The 20,444-nt window shown below is 40.4% G+C and overlaps 1 protein-coding gene across 5 annotated transcripts in view; it reads right to left on the bottom strand.

Annotated features, from left to right (window-relative positions):
• Positions 1-20,444, bottom strand: part of SPATA5 (spermatogenesis associated 5) — a 314,315-nt gene that overhangs the window by 241,483 nt on the left and 52,388 nt on the right. For all 5 annotated transcript variants that reach the window (XM_045018603.1, XM_045018604.1, XM_045018601.1 and 2 more), the window contains exon 9: positions 19,686-19,941. In XM_045018603.1, the coding sequence (XP_044874538.1) occupies positions 19,686-19,941 (256 nt within the window). The remainder of the gene's footprint in view (positions 1-19,685; positions 19,942-20,444) is intronic.

Below are 20,444 nucleotides of genomic sequence, written 5' to 3'. Positions count from 1 at the left end.
CTTAATCTATGCCATTTTTAATAATGTATCCCAGAAAATAGTGAACATTCAGTATTTGCTCATCCGAAAGACCCATTTGGTCTCTGCAGATGAGCCTCTTCTTAGGATTTGTCTAGCCCAGGGGTTCTCAAACTTCACTGCACTCTGACCCCATTCTGACAAAAAAAATTACTCCACAACCCCAGGAGGCAGGACCGAAGCATGAGCCTGCCCAAGCCCTGCCACCCAAGGTGGGGGGGGGCCAAGCCCCTGTGCCCAGGGGAATGTTGAGGGGGAGGGGGAGAGAGGAACCGAGCCCAGGGGCTTCAGCCCCAGGCAGGGGGCCTATAATCTCAGCACCACTGCCCACGGCTGAAGCCCTCAGGCTTTGACCTCAGACAGTGGGGATCGGGCTTTGACTTTGGCCCCTGGCCCCAGTAAGTCTAACCAGCCCTGGTGAACCCATTAAAATGGGGTCCTGACCCACAGTTTGAGAACCACTGGTCTCGCCTGATTTGTGTCAGATAAAGTCTTTATCCTCTATTGTAAACTGGCTTTGAAAGCACATTTATGTATCAATTTTACTTGACCCTATTCAGACATCATCAACTTTCAGTGGATTAATGAGTAATCAGATTTCATTAATTCTGACTAACTAGGTGCCATTCCTGCAGCCCGCTCACAGACCCGTAACCCTTACTCATGTGAGTAGTCCCACTGAAATAAAATAAACAGAAACAACTACATTGAGTTAGCTTTCCAGGTAGTCAATAGGACTACTTGCATAAGTAAGAGATACCTATTTTGAGTATGGGTTGCAGGATTGGTCTCTAGCACTATACTCTATGCACAGTAGGGACTTAACTAGGTGGACATAAAGAGAGTATATTCCATGGACAGGAATACTGCTTCTCAAGCTCAGCATAAATGGAAAGTTCTGAAATAAACTAAAAGAAACAAAAAACATAAGAGCGTATGATATTCATCATAAAAAACAATGGAAAAAACAGTTTGTTCCACTCCCCAACATTGTGTGTTATCCCTCACAAATTCATCCTGTCTGTCTAAGGACAGAGGAAGGAAAGAGGACAGAGGAAACAAGCATGTTGTACAATTTGTCAGAGTACAGCTGCTTTCTTTTCTGTCCCTTACAAACTATGATGCAGGTAGCATTGTTTACCCATAAGGTATTCTGGTTCATAGCTATGGTTAGATGTCAGAACATTACATTAAGATTGCATGTAGACAAGTGCAAGAATAAATACTCCCATGTAGCTAAATTTTGTCAGTCTATGCTTATTACACACTAACACATAAAATAGAAATTATGCACTACATGAACACCCAACATATATATACACACTATAGGTTTGGCAGGCTGAGAATATACAATGGATGTGGAAATGGATGTGACAAAGCACATTTATCTTACTCCTTTGACTGCCTAACTTCCAGCTTTTCCATTATCCCATCTCCCCTGGACTTGTTCTAACATTCCAAATCCAAGAATGGTTTCAAACAGTAATTTTAATTTTAAGTCAACTTGCAAAATAAGTGTTTCTTCTTTCCCTACCATTTTGAAGTTTCCCTACAAAATTGTAACAGCCCATAGCATAAGAGACCAAACATTCTGCCTTGCATCAGTAACATGTTTCAGCCGCAATACCTTGTTATCTTGGAGGACTAGAAATTGGTGGTTTATACCATTTGAAGGGGCAAATTTTCAGGTTTGTAAAGGCACACACATGGAGCACTTGCTTCTCTCCTTCGAAGGCTGAAAGATTTCCTATTTTAACAGTCTGATAGTTTTATGTATAGAAAATCTATTTTAGAAATAAAGTCATTTTTCACTCCTTTAGAGACCTGCACAGATGGGCACAAGTTAACTAAGGCACCTGATTTTACAGGTGGAGATAGCTTTTCTGTTACATACATGATATAAATGGTTTATCAACACTCATTAGGGATGACTAGCATAATTCATGAGTGATGACCAAACTTATGCCAAGATATATTTTATACCAAACCATCATACACTGTATGTGTCTCTCTAACACATCTAAACCTGAACATACTGTACAGTCTCAACAACCAATGTCTAGAAGTGAAAAGATATTACAAAAGAAACCAGGTGTGTGTTTACCTAACACGGGATTCCTCACCTTTACAAAGTAGGGATCACATCTTAATAGAGGGAGATTATAGCTGTGAGATTCTCTCTCCTATTCACAATCACGCAAACAATCTTTCATCCAATTTTCAAATCTAGCAACCACCTTCCCTCCGTTTTGTGATTATATAACCTTCACATGGAAACTACAGCAACTGCTGATAAAAAACACAAGAAAGTATTTTATGCATTTTTAGCTGTCTTTACTGCAATTTAGCAGCTGGAAACAAAGAGGAAAGGCAGCACCAGATGACCATCAGCTAGTGTTCCACAAACGACAGCACTGGGACAACTGACTACACCACCACAGCATCAACAAGTTTAGATGAATTCTTTAATTTGCATCTTTTAAAAGTATATCATCCAAGGAATTTTTTTAATGCCACCATGTGGAGAACTAAGATGACAAATTCATTGGAAGATAAATATCCACATGAAAGTATAATAGGTTTTAACTTAATCTCTAATCATAAATGCACACCCAATTTAGAAATTGTGTTTATTACAAAAGCACAAACCACATTTTACTTTTGAAACCATGTTCTAAAATCTGCATTAACTTCCAAAGTTACATGGAAAAATCTCTGAAGAACTTTTATGTGCTGTTTGCACAGGAATGATAATACCCTTAAATCCCCTGTAACCATAATATTGCAAGTTCACTCAGCTAACCTGAGCATTAATCTACTGTAGGGATTGTGTACACAATTTATAGTCCTTCATGAATAGTCTGACATTTGCTGGAACATGTCTACAGAACTGAGCAGAAGCTGGTGGGAGGTACAAGAGGGGGAATGTGGGGAGGAGGAATTGCATTTCCAGAAGTTCTAGCACACAGGAAACAATTTGCTCCCAGATGAGACTATACACGCACAACTTTTAGCAAAGCTAAAAAATAAAATAAAATAAAAATAGGATACCATAGCTCCTTTATTTCCAAACCACTCAAGTCTAAGACACCTAGCTTAAGGCTGCCCATATGTTCACAGTAAGAAAGAAAAAGGTTGCCCATTATTCTGACAGTTTAATAGCAAAGACAGGGTGAGAGGCAAAACTTTAGTGTAACTGTTACTAATAAATTCTGCAAATCAGAATGCAGTTGTTAAGAAAAGCTTGTATGAAAATGCCACATTATTATTGACAGATCTGCTTCACAATCGGACCTGCTTATTTTACATACAAGTACACAGAGTTACAGTTTTTTCACTCCTGCAGAGCTAATAGGCATACAAGTGTGAACCAGACTCTTCTCTGCCTTAGCATCATCAGAATTTTTTAACTAAATTCCAACTGCTGACTTTTTTTTTTTTTTTTAAACTGTAGATGAATTAAGCCAAAGAGAACCCAGCTTTACCTTCAAATCTCAGGTTGCAATGCTGGCAGTTAAAGACTCTTTTTAACTTTTCAAGAGTACATTTTATCTGGAACTCCTACAGAGTCAATAAATATGGAACCTTCTCATAGCACCTTTTTACACACCACATTTCAGAAGTAGCTGCATTTTAAATTCTGGGTATTTTTAATTTAGAGTAAATCAGTGCCAGTTAATGAAGAATTCATTCTTATCTCAGACATTGATAGTCTGGCCCCACCAAAGCCAATGGCAAAGCTCCCACTGACTTCAATATGGCCAGGATTTCACCTCAAAAATCTTTATTATTTTTTTATTTTATATATATATATATACATACATACACACACACCTGCATTTGTGTAAGTTATATCTGAAACGACAATGGATCAGAGTTGAAAGATTAAAAAAATAAAATTAATTTCAGAGAGGTTGGTGCATGTCAGTTCAGTGGGGATCTGTATTATTGGTTTCTCTGTTTACATACTGTAGGTAACAACTTGCAGACACAGAATTAGAAGAGAACTAAACAGAAATGTCAGCCAAAATTCAGAGATTTAGATCTAAAAACATAACTAGACTAATGTGTGCGCAATTAAATGTAATGTTGAAAAACAAAAGACTTCAAATTAATTACAGGTATGTGGTACATAAGAGGAAAATGGTGGCTGAAATAAAGCAGGAAGTACCATAGCAAAATAAAAGACCTCACTAGAGGTTTCTCAAAAATGTGAAATGTCATTTTAAACAAGTAATATATTGAGACTGCAAATTCAAAACCATTAATAGAATCAGCCCAGAAGCCTAGAGGTAAAAAAAACCACTCTTCTATACAAGGGATGTCAATCTGAGATTTGGTACTTTGTCATCTTTGGTAAATTACTGGCTGGTGGGGAGAGAGCTCCTAATGCGGCCAACTCAGCCACTGAAAGAAGCAAGATTTCAATTCATATCTGTAGTAACTCAATAGCAACATTAAGCAGTTCCAAAGGTGGCTGTGACTAACCTACTTTACCTGGAAGGATGGGTTGAATTCCATTATGAAGGTCTTAAGTGGGTAGGGAGCAAAGAAAGGAAAATTCAAGAGAGAGTGGAGAGGATCCCTTGGGCTCCAGACACACCACACTGCAGGGGAGAGAAGACTTGTAAATCTCATAGAATCATAGAATATCAGGGTTGGAAGGGACCTTAAGCCTGAACTTAAAAACCTCTAAGGAAGGAGATTCCATCAAATCCCTAGGTAACCCATTTCAGTGCTTCACCACCCTACTAGTGAAAAAGTTTTTCCTAATATCCTAAACCTCCCCCATTGCAACTTGAGACCATTACTCCTTGTTCTGTCATCTGGTACCACTGAGAACCATCTAGAGCCATCCTCTTTGGATCCCCCTTTCAGGTAGTTAAAGCAGCTATGAAATTCCCGCTCATTCTTCTCTTCTGCAGGCTAAACAATTCCAGATCCCTCTCCTCATAAGTCATGTGCTCCAATCCCCTAGTCATTTTTGTTGCCCTCTGCAGGACTCTTTCCAATTTTTCCACATCCTTCTTGTAGTGTGGGGCCCAAAACTGGACACAGTACTCCAGATGAGGCCTCACCGATGCCAAATAGAGGCGAATTATCACGTCCCTCAATCTGGCAGGCAATGCCCCTACTTATACAGCCCAAAATGCCATTAGCCTTCTTGGCAACGAGGGCACACTGTCGACTCATATCCAGCTTCTCGTCCCCTGTGACCCCTACATTCTTTTCTAAAGAACTGCTGCCTAGCTACTTGGTCCCTAGTCTGTAGCAGTGCATGGGATTCTTCCGTCCTAAGTGCAGGACTCGGCACTTGTCCTTGTTGAATTTCATCAGATTTCTTTTTGCCCAATCCTCTAATTTGTCTAGGTCCCTCTGTATGCTATCCCTACCCTCCAGCTTATCTACCACTCCTCCCAGTTTAGTGTCATCTGCAAACTTGCTGAGGGTGAAGTCCACGCCATCCTCCAGATCATTAATGAACATATTGAACAAAACCGGCCCCAGGAGCAACCCTGGGGGCACTCTGCTTGATACTGGCTGCCAACTAGACATGGAGCCATTGATCACTATCCATTGAGCCCAACGATCTAGCCAGCTTTCTATCCACCTTATAGTCCATCCATCCAGCCCATACGTCTTTAACTTGCTGGCAAGAATACTGTGGGAGACCATATCAAAAGCTTTGCTAAAGTCAAGGAATAACACGTCTACTGCTTTCCCCTCATCCACAGAGCAAGTTATCTCATCATAGAAGGCAAGTAGGTTAGTCAAGCATGACTTGGCCTAGGTGAATCCATGCTAACTGTTCCTGATCATTTTCCTCTCCTCTAAGTGCTTTAGAACTGATTACTTGAGAACCTGCTCCATGATTTTTCCAGGGACTGAGTTGAGGCTGACTGGCCTGTAGTTCCCTGGATCCTCCTCCTTCCCTTTTTTAAAGATGGTACTACATTAGCCTTTTTCCAGTCATCCAGGACCTCCCCCGATCCCCATGAGAGTGCAGAGCCATTGGCCATTATCTTTGAAATCACATCCGCTAACTCCTTTAGCACCCTCAGATGCAGTGTATCCAGCCCTATGGACTTGTTATCGTCCAGCTTTTCTATATAGTCCTGAACCACTTCTTTCTCCTCAGAGGGCTGGTCACCTCCTTCCCATGCTGTGCTGCCCAGTGCAATAGTCTGGGAGCAAGAATACATACACATTTCACAGATGCTAATTGGGACAAGCCAACCTGGCTCACTATACAGAATATTGTATCCCAGCAACGCAAAGATTTGCTGAACCCTGAGCATCAGAGATTTAAGGGAGGAAAGTGAATTAGTTCTCAGACCTTTTGAAGTCAACACAAGGAGCTAGGTGCTTAGCCCTGGTTAAGCCTTCCTGGCTCATTTCAAAGTTGCCATAAAAACAGGCTGCTGAGGATTCCTTCAGCATGGGAAAATCCTTGGCAAGCAGAAACCCTGATAATTCACCTTTCAGTATGACCATTGTAGTCTCCCCTTTAACCAGTTCCTTATCCACCTTTCAGTTCTCATATTAATCACATCATCTCCAATTTAACTAATAGTTTCCCTATGTGGAACTGTATCAAATGCATTACTGAAATCCAGATAGACTAGATCTACTGCCTTTCCTTTCTCTAAAACAGTTATCTTCTCAAAGAAGGAGATCAGGTTGGTCTGGCAAAATCTACCTTTTATAAAACCATGTTGTATTTTATCCCAATTACCATTTACCTTTGTGTTCTTAACTACTTTCCCTTTCAAAATTTGTTCCAAGAACTTGAATACAGTTGAAGTCAAACTAACAAGACTGTAGTTTCCCGGATCACTTTCCCACCTCCCCCTTTCTTAAAAATGGAACCATATTAGCAATTCTCCAGTCATAGGGTGCAACCCCCGAAGTTTACAAATTCATTACAAATCATTGTGATTGGGCTTGCAGTTTCATCTGCAAGTTTCTTTAATATTCTTAGATGGATATTATCCAGGCCCCCACTTTAGTCCCATTAAGCTGTCTGAATTTGACTTCCACCTCGAATGTGGTAATTTCTACTTCTGTATACTCATTCCCATTAGCCACCCTGCCACTACCCCCAAGGTCTTCATTACCCTTATTATAAACTGAGGCAAAATATTTGTTTAGGTGTTGGGCCATGCCTAAATTATCTTTAGTTTCCACCCCATCCTCAATGCTTAGTGGTCCCACTTCTTCTTTCCTTGTTTTCTTTTTATTTATATGGCTCTAGAAGCTTTTACTACTGGTTTTAAATGTCTTTGCAAGGTTCAACTCTGCTTGGCTTTTGGCATTTCTCATTTTATCCCTACACTTTCTGAGCTCCAAGAGGTAGCTTTCTTTTCTGATCCATCTCATCTTCCATTCCTTGTAGGCTTTCTGCTTTGTCTTAATCACCTGTTTGAGATGCTTACCTGTTTGAGATGCTTGGTCTGAAACCCCTCACTGAAATGTTTTTCTCCTTGCTTGGGATGCAGGCTACAGATAGCTTCTGCAACTTTGACAAAGTAATTCCAAGCCTCCTCCACATTCAGATCCTTGAGTTCTTCAGACCAGTCCACTTCCCTAACTAATTCTTTAATTTTTTAAGTTTGCCCTTTCTAGTAGGACCCTAGTCACAGATCTGTTTTGTTTATCCTTCCATTTAGTTTAAACTGAATTAGCTTATGATCACTTGAGCCAAGGTTGTCCCCCTACAACCAGTTCTTCTATGAGGTCCTCACTACTTACCAATACCAAGTCTAAAATGGCATCACTTCTTGTTGGTTCAGCAGTTATTTGAAGAAATCTGTCAGCTATCACATCCAGGAAAACCTGGGCTCTACTATTATTAGTAGCACATGTCCTCCAATCTATACCATTGAGTGATAGACAGATTCATTTACTCCAACATTCATAGAGACTCAGTGAATCAGGTTGCAACTGAACTGATGCAAGCTGCGATGTACTGCACCCACATTTGTAACATTATTTTGGGTGGGGGAGGGGGTGACAATTAGGCTTACCAATTTACCCTTATTGTGATCACAACTGTAAAAAATAAAAGTGTACGTTGATAAGATGTCACAGTAACCTCTAACAACGAATGTTGATGGGAAAAGGTAGGAAAGGGAGACAAAGACTGAATTAGTCCAAATAAAAAGGCTTCCTGTGATAACTCAAGGACTGTGTTAACATCATGCCTAGTAAACCAGAAATCAGTGGCTGGTAAACCAGGAATTGGTGGGAAAAATAATGAGGGGATGGGCTATTCTGCCCACCACTCTCTTTGTGGGTTCTTAAAGAGAATAATTGGCTACTGGAGCAAGCTTCACCACCATGGCTGCCACTCACACTGTCTCCTGGGATCCCAGGCCATCGCGATCCCGATCCTCAAATATGTCCAGAGCAGATCAGGCCAAGAAAAGGGAGTCAGATGACATCCCCACCACTATCAGCTCTTGGGAGGAAACAGGATCAGACTTTAAGAACAACAGCTCCAGCCAATCTCAACTAACTTCTCTTTTCCCCAAAAGGTCAGTTATTACCATCTTTAATACCATCTAAGAGACTGCCAAACACGGGGCATTTTCCTTCTAAAAACCTCTCTCCAGCTAAAGGGAAAGGGAACAAGGGATGTTATCAAAATGAAAGCTTTACTTAATACTTTACATTTCAAATGGTTTCACTCTTTTTCTCTCTTTTTATCTTTGGATAAAAGGATTTTTAATGGTGTGTTTGCACTGCAAGCTGAGGTCTCTGTAAACCAAACCCATACCTTGTTTAACACTGTTTAATGCTGGACACTGACTGGGTTACATTAACACCTTTAGCTATCTATTCCATCCAAATTAATACAAGAGGGGATGCGCATTGCACTATGTCCAAAAACACTGTGTGGGGATTACAGCATTTTTCCCCAACAATGCTCAGCACACCTCCCTGGAGCTATCTAGGAGCAGAGGCATAATATTTATAATACATAACGACTACTTGTTCACAATTATGTTTCTAAGGAAGCTGGGAATAATTCTGTTCTGGATAAGAAGCCTAATATGCCGTGAGGGACAGGGATCATGCCAGGGTACAGCCACCATACTCCCCCAAGCCAGTGCAGGTTAATTAGGACCTGAAGGCCCAAAGCACATCGTGAAGAGTACTGTCGCTGTAGCACAGGCACTGCATGATTCCCTCACTAAGGAACATGCTTTTCAAAAGAGTAACTCAAAATTTCAACTACTGCATTACTATTAAAAAAAAAAAGTGAACAAACAGAAAAGAACAGAGAAGTATATAGAGAATTTAACATGTAACTTAATGTAATGCTAATAGTTTTCCTTTTGTGTACAGGGTCTGATCCCAAATCCACTTAAGTCAATTGAAAGACTCCCATTGACTTCAATAAGCTTTGGATCAGGCCGACAGTTTCTATATCTACTTATGCTCTTTGAACACTGAGGGACTATGTAGCATATCTTATGGCTAATGCAAGGAAACCCTGAGATGGAACTCCCAGGTTCTTTTCCTGGCTCTGCCAATGTGTAAACGAGGCAAGTTACAAACTCCATTACTTATTTTCCCTGTACATAAAATGATAATGTTTGCCTGCCTCAAAAGGGCACTGTGATGCTTAATTAAAAGTTTGTAGAGGAGTTTGTGATACTTGGAAGAAAATATGAACTATAATTTTGTGCACATACATTTTATTTTTTGCTCATATAAATACAAGTAGGCAAGAATGAGAAACTGATCAAGGCAGAGACATGCATAGAGTTGAAATAAATTACTCCAGCATCCAACCCACAACAATACACAACACAGGAGTTTACAATCCTAATGTGCAACTACTTGAAAATTAGTTTTGAATACAAAAGTTTAAAGTTAAGTGATTATCAGAAAAGTTTTACAAAAATGGTCAGTTCCAATGCCCTGGCTGGAATAAGCACTATACCATCCACAGAACAGAAATCAGAGTATCGCACAAAACTAGAACCGGACACAGACACCTAAAAAAACCTACAAAAATATACATTTTTGCTACTAATACATTTCGGCTTTTATACCCTCTCCACTCTAAACAACAAGTATACCAATAAAAACTCCATTCACTGTCTTAAAGAGTACAGATTTTGTCTAAAGCAGAGTATCTGTTATCCAGAAATCTGCCACCATTTACAGTGGGCCAGGTTCTGATACTGTTAGCCACGTTGGCTGCCATCTCATTCCATGAATGGTCCTATTAAAGTCAATGGAGCCACTTTATCACAGAAGAGCCTTACTTTACCTGTTGTGCTAGGCTCGGCACATACACAGAACAAAAAAGAAGGTCCCTCAGTCAAGAGCTTGCAATCTACTTAAGGTAGTCTTCATCAGGCGTAAAGGTGTCAGGATCTGGCCCATAACAAAGAAAATGCGTGTGAGGGGGTGGTTAAATAGGAAATCTTGGAAAAACAACTAAAAAGAGTTTCAACTAATTAGTAATTCTGCCTGTTCCTCTGTTCCACAACATGTTATTTTAAAAAAGAAACTGAAAAACAGAACACAAGTGATTCCACAGACAAATGTAAGGTCAACACATTCCATCCAGTCTTAAACATGCTCCCTCTAGCCACACTTTAATATCCAGATGTAACCATTTCTGCATAGAAGCAATCACTCCGAATTAGCATTCTTAAAAACAACCCAAAAACATATGTTACAGCCTGAGCCAACAAAAAGCCATTCTGCTTTGTGTGTATGCGTGCAAAGCAAGCAAGCATTTGTACATAACCTGTTAGGAGGGCAAATGATATTTGCTTCACTTTAGAAAAAAGATTTGGTGCTAGTGATTTCATTTGGAAATTACATGACAATACAGTGATTTAAAACACTCATGAGCCCTGAAGATTCACTAGATACCATTACCCAGTAAATTAATGAATGTATAAAGTATTATGTAAGCAAAAGTCATCCTCTTTTCAATGTAACAGTACTATCTATGCTGCAGAAATGTGCATTCAAATAAAGGGGTTGGAAGTGGGGTGGAGGGGAAGGGGAAGGAGAGAGAATTTTTGGACCTAAGTTATTACAATCCAATAATAATTTGTAGTTGTACCTCTACATCATATTTGTATTTCATCACTTAAAGTTTCAGATTTCTATGTTCTGTCATTTCTGAATAAATTTGTCTTCCACTGTTTCATACAGATTCAGTTTTGTTTTTGATGACCTGATTCCATATAACCCCAGAAAAAGGTACGTGACCCTGTAAAGATAAATAGGTTTGTAACATTTCCATCTCCCCACATGACCATCTCTGTATGTGAATGTGGCTACGCTACTCAGTAATAACTTATTTGCAGCTGCCCAACGTTTATCTGCTGCTGTGTTAAAACAAAATCATCAGGCAGAAATAATATGCTCCCTCCATTTTTATAAGTGATCAAACCAGCCAGTGCGGCAACTGGCGATGTCTCTCTAAAATCCAACTTTGCAACCTATTTAAAAAAAAACAACACTCCATCACCCTGGCAATTTACTCACATTAACAAAATTAAGCTTCCAAGTGCACTCAACTCATATACATACTGCATTTATTTAACAACGAAAACCAGGAAAAATATTTGTAATAATTTTAACATTTATACTAGCGAAGAGCCCAAAACAGAATACCAGGCCCAAACACCATCAGTGAAGTTCAGATTTGTATCTGAATTTCATGACTCAGGCCATCTCTCATTCACATCATTATTTGGACTGTAGAATATTTACTACAGGTGATGAAGAAGAGCAAAGAAGAAAAAAAAAAACTTCAGCTCAGCTTTCAGATCTCATACTGAATTGCCATGCTAACAACTGAGGGAGAGGGGAGCATATTCTTACTAGGACATTTGAGCACAGTTGATCTGGATTCTCTGAGAGAAAATAAAGGCGGAATCACACAATGCCATTTTTAACATAACTTCTCCAAGCAGAGCACCAGATGGAACTAATGTGCCCCAAAAGGGACTCCAATCCAGTCCAACACCGCCTCTAAAATGGTTGGTGCAACACCTACCTGCAAGATTGCAGAGCTAAAGTGGAAGCAAAGGAGTAGCTCCTCAGACTCAAGCTACTCAAGAGTGGGTCTAATCAATATGGTGCTGAAAACAGAATTGGTAGCCAGTCATTTGTCTGCATTAGGGCACCAGAAGCAGCTAACACCAATGGAGTTGAACTTGCATCAGCAACAGCAGGAAATTTTAAAAAATTATAATAATAATACTCCATACAATAAATCGGGCTTGTGTGTGAAGGCGGCTTGGTTCGAGGGGGATGTTCACTGGGAAGCCTCATGGAGGGCATGGTGGTGGTATTGTAGTATGACAAATGCGGGGATAGTCCCTGTAGTGCATATAGGGAGGCTCACCCAGCCTGCTGTCAATTTCATCAGCTCAACCAGCCAGCAGCTCCTTCAGATGGCTTTTGTAACTTGATCAGGCTGGCTAAGACAAAACAAAAGATCCTGTAAACAGGGACATTCCTTGGTCTCAGGGGCACAGGATCTTCCTATTTATTTATAAAAACTGAAATTGTATTGTTCATTCACCCTAATGTAGAGGGGATATGAGCATGGCAGACAAGAGTCAGGTTTTTTGGAGGGGATGAAGGAAGGGTAGACGGGACATAAGTCAGAGTTTGGGCTAGGGAACAGCTAAAAGTTTCATGGGCTTGGCAAAAAATGCTAAAGACAGACCCCTCAAATAATGCAACTTGCATGCTCATTTCACAATTGTAAATTAAATACTAGAGATTCTGCATTATAAGTGAATTGTTCACGGAAGTTTAAAGAATAGATGAGAGGACTGGGCACTATGGGTCCTAGCCTAAACTAAATTATTCTGAAAATTGTGTTTTATTTAAAAGACGAAAGGGTGCCTCCGCTGCTGGTGTAAACTCAACTGGCTTCAGTAGAGCTATGTGAGTTACATCACTGAGAATCTGACCCGATTTCTTATTTCTACAACATTTCAGAAAATAGCAGTCAAGCTCAACCAAAGTGAACCAATACTACCCCCAACTTCACAAAGCAAAGCGACACTTGTCTGTGCTGTGCAGTTACATTAAAGAAACTGTCGAATTTATAAATCTTTCAGATGTAAAACAAAATTAGTGCTTCTACCTCAGAAAAGGCTCAGAGTTACAGCAGAAGTTACTGCAACCAATTAGATGTTATTGCAAGAAGCCCACTGTTTAAACATGGGCATTTGTTCTTCCTTTCCTGATGATGCTATCTTATCAGGGTCCACGTGTTTTATATCAGCACACTGAAATAATGCGTAATGAACAAGGATGTTCAAGATAAATTCTAAAAATTACAAAGCAAATACTTCCTTTCACTGTAAACAATGTGACTAAATCCACTTCTTGAAGAAATCAAGTTATATTTATATTCACCCTGTTGAAATGCTACAGGCAACCATAGAAGGATAAGTTTATAATAAATTGCTATATTTGGAAACCTTTGTTGCTAAGCATCTTCTAACATTCAGCACAGTTTATATCATTCATGTCCCTGCTACATAATTAACATTTCATATGTTTTCCAAAAAAGTGCAGTGCTTATCTTTGTTGTTAATTTAAAACCATTATAATTTTTTTAAAGTATTAATAAAAGGCTGTGTGGCCAATTAATTAGAGTGGCAGCATGATCCCAGGGGAATACAAACAGACATTATATGCAAGGATATGTCACAGCCTATCTTCTAAACAGCATGTCTCTTTGAGATAAAACACTTCAGAACGCAGCTGTTCATGCTAAAGGTAATCTACTAAGCAATTTAGAAGACAAGAAACCTCCTCTAGCCCCAAAACCATGGCTTTGTTAACTGGGTTCCAGAATTAGGCCCAGATCCTGCAAAGAGCTCTGCGCAGATAGACCCGAGACAACACAGAGCTCCCCACTGAAGTCCATGGGGATTTGCCACTTGAAGCTTCTTGCAAGCCTGAGGCCATAGGGCCTGATCCAATAACAACAAAAATAAATGCAAGTCTTTCCAATATTAACTGTTTACTATATGTGAATCAGCCATTACAGGAGGGTGCAACACATACTTTGCCCATGGCTTACACAGCTAATTGCTAGACAGTATAGCTGTGGTTTTCAATTTGTGGACCCCTAAAATTTGCTTTTTTCATTTGCGAACCCCTAACAAGTTTTGAATGGAGATGCAGACCCCTTTGGAAATATAGACATAGTGGGGGCTCACAGACCAGAGATTGAAAACCACTGCCACACAGAGGAACTGTGAACCAGGAACCCTGGTTTCTCTTTCTGGCTCTTAACGGTTCTGGCATCCGTATGTATGTGTGTGTGTGTGTGTGCGCGCACGTGCGTGTAAGTATATGTGGGGGGGGGGAGAAGGGGGAGAGTGTCTAGTGATTACAGATAACACAACCAAGCACATAGATCAGATATTTATTATGAAAGGCCATGTGCCTGACCTAAGTGAATGAGACTTGCCATGTTATAGACCCCGTTCTAGTCCCAGCTCTGCCTAAAAGTGACTTTGTGCAACCTCTCAGGATATCTACACTGTGCTGCGGTGCAGACTGCAGTGGGGTGTGAATTGAAGAGCGTGTCAAAATGTTGCACTCTAACTTCCCCATGTGGACATTGCTGGCATGAACTACAAAGGTACCTAGTGCACATTAACACAGTCCTGTTTGAAAGAAGACTGTGTTAATGCAAACTAGGTACCTTTTAGTTTCGCCATCAGCACCCAAATGGGCCAGCTAGACAGCAAAATTTTGGTGCACTCTGCAATTCAAATCCTCATAGTCCGCACAGCAGGACAGTGTAGACAAGCCCTTAGTTACCTTATCTGTAAAATGGATTAATAATACTTGCCTGCCTCCTAACATGGGCCTTGCTCAACAATCAGGGCTAAGAAGTGCAGAGATACTCAACGACAGTTTAGTTATGTTGCCAGCTTACACGATTTTATTGTGAACCTCGTGATATTTGCAGGGCCGGTGCAACCAATAGGCGAACTAGGCAGCTGCCTAGGGCACCTAGTGGTTGAGGGCACCTAGAAGCCCGCCCAGGCAAGGAGGTGGAGTGGAGGTGAGCTGGGGCGGGGGGCGCGGGGAGGGCCGCCCGCAGTAATGGGGGGGGGGGGCGCACAGGGGAACCACTCCCCACCCCAGATCACCTCCACTCTGCCTCCTCCGCTGAGTACACAGCCACCACTCTAAGTCTCCTCCAATCGGCGCCGCAAGCCTGGGAGGGGAGGAGAATTAGAGCAGAGCCGGCGTGCTCAGCGGAGGAGGCGGAGCTGAAGTGAGCTGAGGCGGGCTCCCCAGGCGGGGTTAGCTGCCGCCGGGGGCGGAGGGGAGGGAAAGGGAGAGGGGCGGCAGCTGCTGTAGTAGGGGGCTCCCCGGGCGGTGGGCTCCCCGGGTAGGGGGCTGGGTTAGCTGCCGCAGGGGGGCTCCTCTGGTGGGGGGGGGGTGGCAGGGGGAGCATGGTTAGCTGCCACGGTGGGGGGGTGGCGCAAGGTGAAAAGTTTCGCCTAGGGTGCGAAACTTCCTTGCACCGGCCCTGGATATTTGGTGTTTTTTCCATAACATGGAGCAAGGATGAATACAAGTCAATTTTTGTGAAAAACAACAAAATCAACAGATTTTTTTTTAAATTTTGTTAATAAAAGGTTTTTCCTTTTTAAAAATAAACCTGTTTTTAAAAAATCTGACTTGAATCCAAAATATGTTAAGGCCTAAACTTATCATCATCATCTTTAAGCATTTAAATAAAAAATAAATAAGTCGAATCCATTAGCCATTACCAAAAACGGAGTTAAAGGCTGCTTTTAGAAAGAATCAGAAAAGAAATATCTAACTTTTGAGGTTACACTTTATAAATATGGGCACAACAGGTCATGTACTGTGTATTAATGGTTTGTTTTGTTTAATACAAATAAATGTTATATGTTGTGTGTATTTAATTAAATTCCAGTCATCATCTTAATACACAGATTGACACAAATCATGAGCAAAAAGTTAATTATCTAGTAAATAAGCTATATATCATTCACCATATCCTAACATGTTAAAACATTTACAATTAACAAGAATCTGAAAATATTAAAATCACTTAAATACCTGTAGTTATAGTGTACCCTCCACAACAGCAAAAAGAGGTATCAAATTTCATGTAAAGGCTCTATTTAGCTATAAATCAACATGTTTTTGTGGTTCTCTCAACCAATGAGAATGCTCCTTTCTTTAGAAAATACCGTATATACTCGATCATAAGCTGCTTCGTTTATAAGCCGACCCCCCCCCAAAGATGGATAAGTAAAAATGGAAAAATTTTATAACCCGTTCATAAGCCGACCCTATAATTCAGGTTTCAGCAAACTTTGGCTCCCGGGCCATCAGGATAAGCCACCGGTGGGCCAAGATGGTTTGTTTACCTCAAGTGTCCGCAGACACAGAGGTAAACCTAAGTAAACAAAGTGTCCTGGTGTGCCAGCTGCTTACCCTGACGGGCCGGGACAGCAAATGGTGGGGACATTTTTTTTTGAGGGGGGGGCGGGGAGAAGCTGGGAGTCAGGAGAGTAACCCCTGTGACTACCCTCCACATGACACCCCCCCTACCCCAGGACCCTCACACTCTCCCCATCCCATCCCTTCCTACCTTATCTGGGGAGGATGTCTCTGGCCTCGCTGGAGCTGCTCCAGCAGGCTGGGAAGTGCGGCCACAGCCTGCTTCGGCGGGCCAGACCGGGTGGTGCAGCCACAGCCTGTTCTGGGGGCCAGGGCCGAGCGGCGTGACTGCAGCCTGCCAGCCCCAGAGCTGCAGCTGCTTCGGAGGCTGGGGGGGGGAGCAGCGTGGCCAGAAGAGGACAGACTCTGGCCCCGCCTCTTCCCTTCTGGCTGTGTTGCCTCCCCTTGCTCCCTCTGTTGGGGGGAGAGGCTGCGTCCCACCTCTCCCTCTCTATACCCGTTCATAAGCCGACCCCCTTTCCTGGTGCTTCCCTTTTTTACTAAAAAAATTCGGCTTATGAACAAGTATACACGGTAACTGAAATACATCTGGAAAAGTTTATTTAAATAATCAATTTTAGTTAAATCTTTCACCTTGGAGATTTGAATCATGATATAAATCACCTTGATTTAAAATCAATTCACCCTGGAGATTAGTGATAATCTGAGGCTTCATTTTTAAAAACGAAAGTACATTTCTAGCCCTCTTGGATGCAAAGCTTGAAAATGTGTCCCCCATGTATCTGAAAGGGTCAAAAATCAGAAGGGCAAATAAAAAGAACCCAAAATGTATTATATTTAAATATCTCATAATTCAAGTGAATTAAAGTCAAGTGAATTAAGGCCACTTTAATTCTAAATGATGGTGTCCACACAGAAGTTTAATGCATTTTAACTAATCCACTTTTCATTCATACTATTAGTTAATTTGGATTAATCTTCCTGAGTGTCCCCATGCAAACACACTATTAGAAAAAACTGGCATATAATGAAATGTCATAGGCAACCTTAACTATATGTGCAGTTGCCATATAGCACTGGGTTACCATATCATAAACAGATTACCTTCCGCTCATGAAAATAGCATACATATAAAATTATGTAGGTTTTCAATACAATTGTTAAGAATCAAGAGTTCTCAAGAAGCAGCTTAAACTTGTTATGAGCACATAAGTATATTTAGATGTAAGATTTTTAGGTCAGGAACTGTGTAGCGTGCCCAGAACGCTGGGACCCTGATTCTCAATTGGCACCTCTTGGTAATATCTCAATACAAATAATAAATACTACTACTATATACTATAAGTTGAATTTATATTTTTTGTGGTCAAAATTAAGGTGGTCATGTGAATTCCCATTTTTTATTTGTACTCATATGCAAGTGTATTGTATGAAAGTAGCAGGTATTTCTAAAATTGTGAAAGAACCTTAACAGAGGATTCTCTGATTTGTAACTGCTTAGATTATTTAGGAAGGCATTAAGCAATCTTAACTACATGTTTATGCAGCTTTTTGTGCTATAATATACACAAAATATTGAGTTCAATTTTGAGCACCACATTACCAAAAAGGTTTTTGACAAATTGGAGGGAGTTCAGAGAACAAACAACAAACGTTATCTGGAGGCTGGAAGGACTTATTTATGAGAAAAGATTAAAAGAGATAAATATTTATAGTTTGGTTAAGTAATGAATGAGGTGATGGGGGGGTATGATAACAGCCTACAAACATCTGAAGTGTGTAAACACCAAGGAAGGAGAGTTAATGGGTTATACAGGGACATAACAAGAAATAATGGGATAACACTAATCTATAAAAACGTAGGTGGAATATCAGGACACACTCCTGGACAGTGAGATGTACTAGGCTGTGGAATAGTCTCCTAAGAGAAGTGGTGCAAGCCCATTGCTTGGGACTTCAAAAACATTAGAAAACGTACCAGAAGCAGTCTTCACGGGTAACAGGGTGGGCTATATACTATGTAGGCAGATCATTTCCATCTCTCACTTTTATGCATCTATGATGAATATGCCATATATTTTTACAAGCTGCAGAAAGATACTTAATGCCTTTTCTTTGCAAAGTACACATTCAAAAATGATAAAATTCATCACCAGGAAAAGCAGACACTGCTGTTATTATAATTTTATATAAAGACAAAAAAGACTTTTTGGCTTAGAGACTTATAGGAAAGGAATATATATATATATATATATATATATCTATAAATAAATTCCTTTCCTATAAGTCTCTAAGCCAAAAAGTCTTTTTTTTTTTTTTAAATTCTTTGAGGAGGAAAAATACAACTAGCCTGCACACAGCTTCAAGGGCAGAACTGCATCTTCCTCCAGCAGAGGTCACTCCAGGATAACAATTTACAAATATCCTTATAACAAAGATTCAATGTTTATTTAAAAAAAAAAAATAGGTAAATTGTTGTTTCTATTTGTATTACTACTGTAATACAAACTCTCTTAGTGCCTCACAATTTTGTTTACTGAGGAAAGAGCAGAGAAGCTCTTAGGAATACTTGGAAACAGTCACAATCCATTCACCAGCAGTTGGTCAATGCACCGACCAACAGCTTACAAGAGACTTTTTATATACTAAGCTAAAGATGACATTAGGATTCCCAGTGCCTTTTTTTTTAATTATTTTAAAAAATATTTTAAGTGGTTGTTAAAGATCTGGCAGCATGGAGACTCTCTCTGTCCATAGAATAATATGGCTAGGGCAGCAGACAATCAATATTCCTCATACTGCTTCTCTCTAGTGGGGAGAGAGTATTTCAGTCTTCATGTCCACTTAGCCCTTGACCAGACAACAGAAGTGCCAATGGTGGAAAAGGGGCTGAGAACAGCCACATGGGAACAGTCATGAGATAACTTTTGGTCTCAAAAACAGCCTGGGCTAAAGTCAAACTGTAGGCAGGAAAGCAAGAGGCTCCAGATCCCATTATCAACCCCCTTAACTATCCCAATAGTCTCTTAACTTTCTGAAACTCTTTGTGGATTTTGTTATAAAATTTTACAAAAATATGAAAATAGAGGAAAGATTTCATTGTTTTGAGTCCCTCTGTGAGATATACTGTGTGTACCATTAGCAGTCAAGTGGATTTTTAGAGTAAGTGAATTCTCAGTGGGACTAGCAGTATACCTTACCTGCTTCTTTGCACAAGGCTGCCAAGTCTGCTCCCACATAGCCATGTGCACTATCAGCCAGCTGCACCAACTCTGTTGTTGTCAACAGATGAGGAACTTTATTAAGAAGTTTGTTGAGGATGTCGAATCGGTCCTGGGCATTGGGGACCCCGATTTCTATCTCTTTATCAAAACGCCCAGGTCTGCGTAGTGCTGCATCCAGTGCATGTGGACGGTTTGTAGCGCCCAGTACCAAAAGTTGCCCTGCACTATCTTCCTAATGAGACAAATAGAAAAACAAGTTTGATTTTAAAATGATGTTAAAGACCTCACAATTTACACATACTTCAATAGTAATGACAACCTCCCTTGCATAATTCTTATGAAAAATAGATATTTGTTCAGATAGCAAACTAGAGCCTTCTTCTAACCCCAAAAGAGTAAGTAATAATAATACACACATAGCACTTTACAACTCATCAGATGAGGAATCATCATGTGCTGGAACTTTTGGGACAGGGACTGAGCCCATGGTATCAAGTTGGGGAGGATAATATTGTTCCCATTGGAGATGAGCAAAAGAATTTCAGTTCCACAGGAAATTTCTATATTGCAACATTTGTTTTTGTCCAAAATTGGGAGAAACAGTTGAAATACCTTAATTTTTCACAGGATGCAGAGTTCTGAACATTTTCAATTCAGAAATGAATGAACGCTTTATTTCGGTTTGCTCAACTAACATGAAACTTTTTTTTGAGTCAGCTCAACATTAAACTGCAT

Source organism: Mauremys mutica, chromosome 5 (genome assembly GCF_020497125.1).
Source record: "Mauremys mutica isolate MM-2020 ecotype Southern chromosome 5, ASM2049712v1, whole genome shotgun sequence".
In the NCBI taxonomy this organism is placed as follows: domain Eukaryota; kingdom Metazoa; phylum Chordata; order Testudines; family Geoemydidae; genus Mauremys; species Mauremys mutica.
This window is presented reverse-complemented; position numbering and strand designations above follow the sequence as displayed.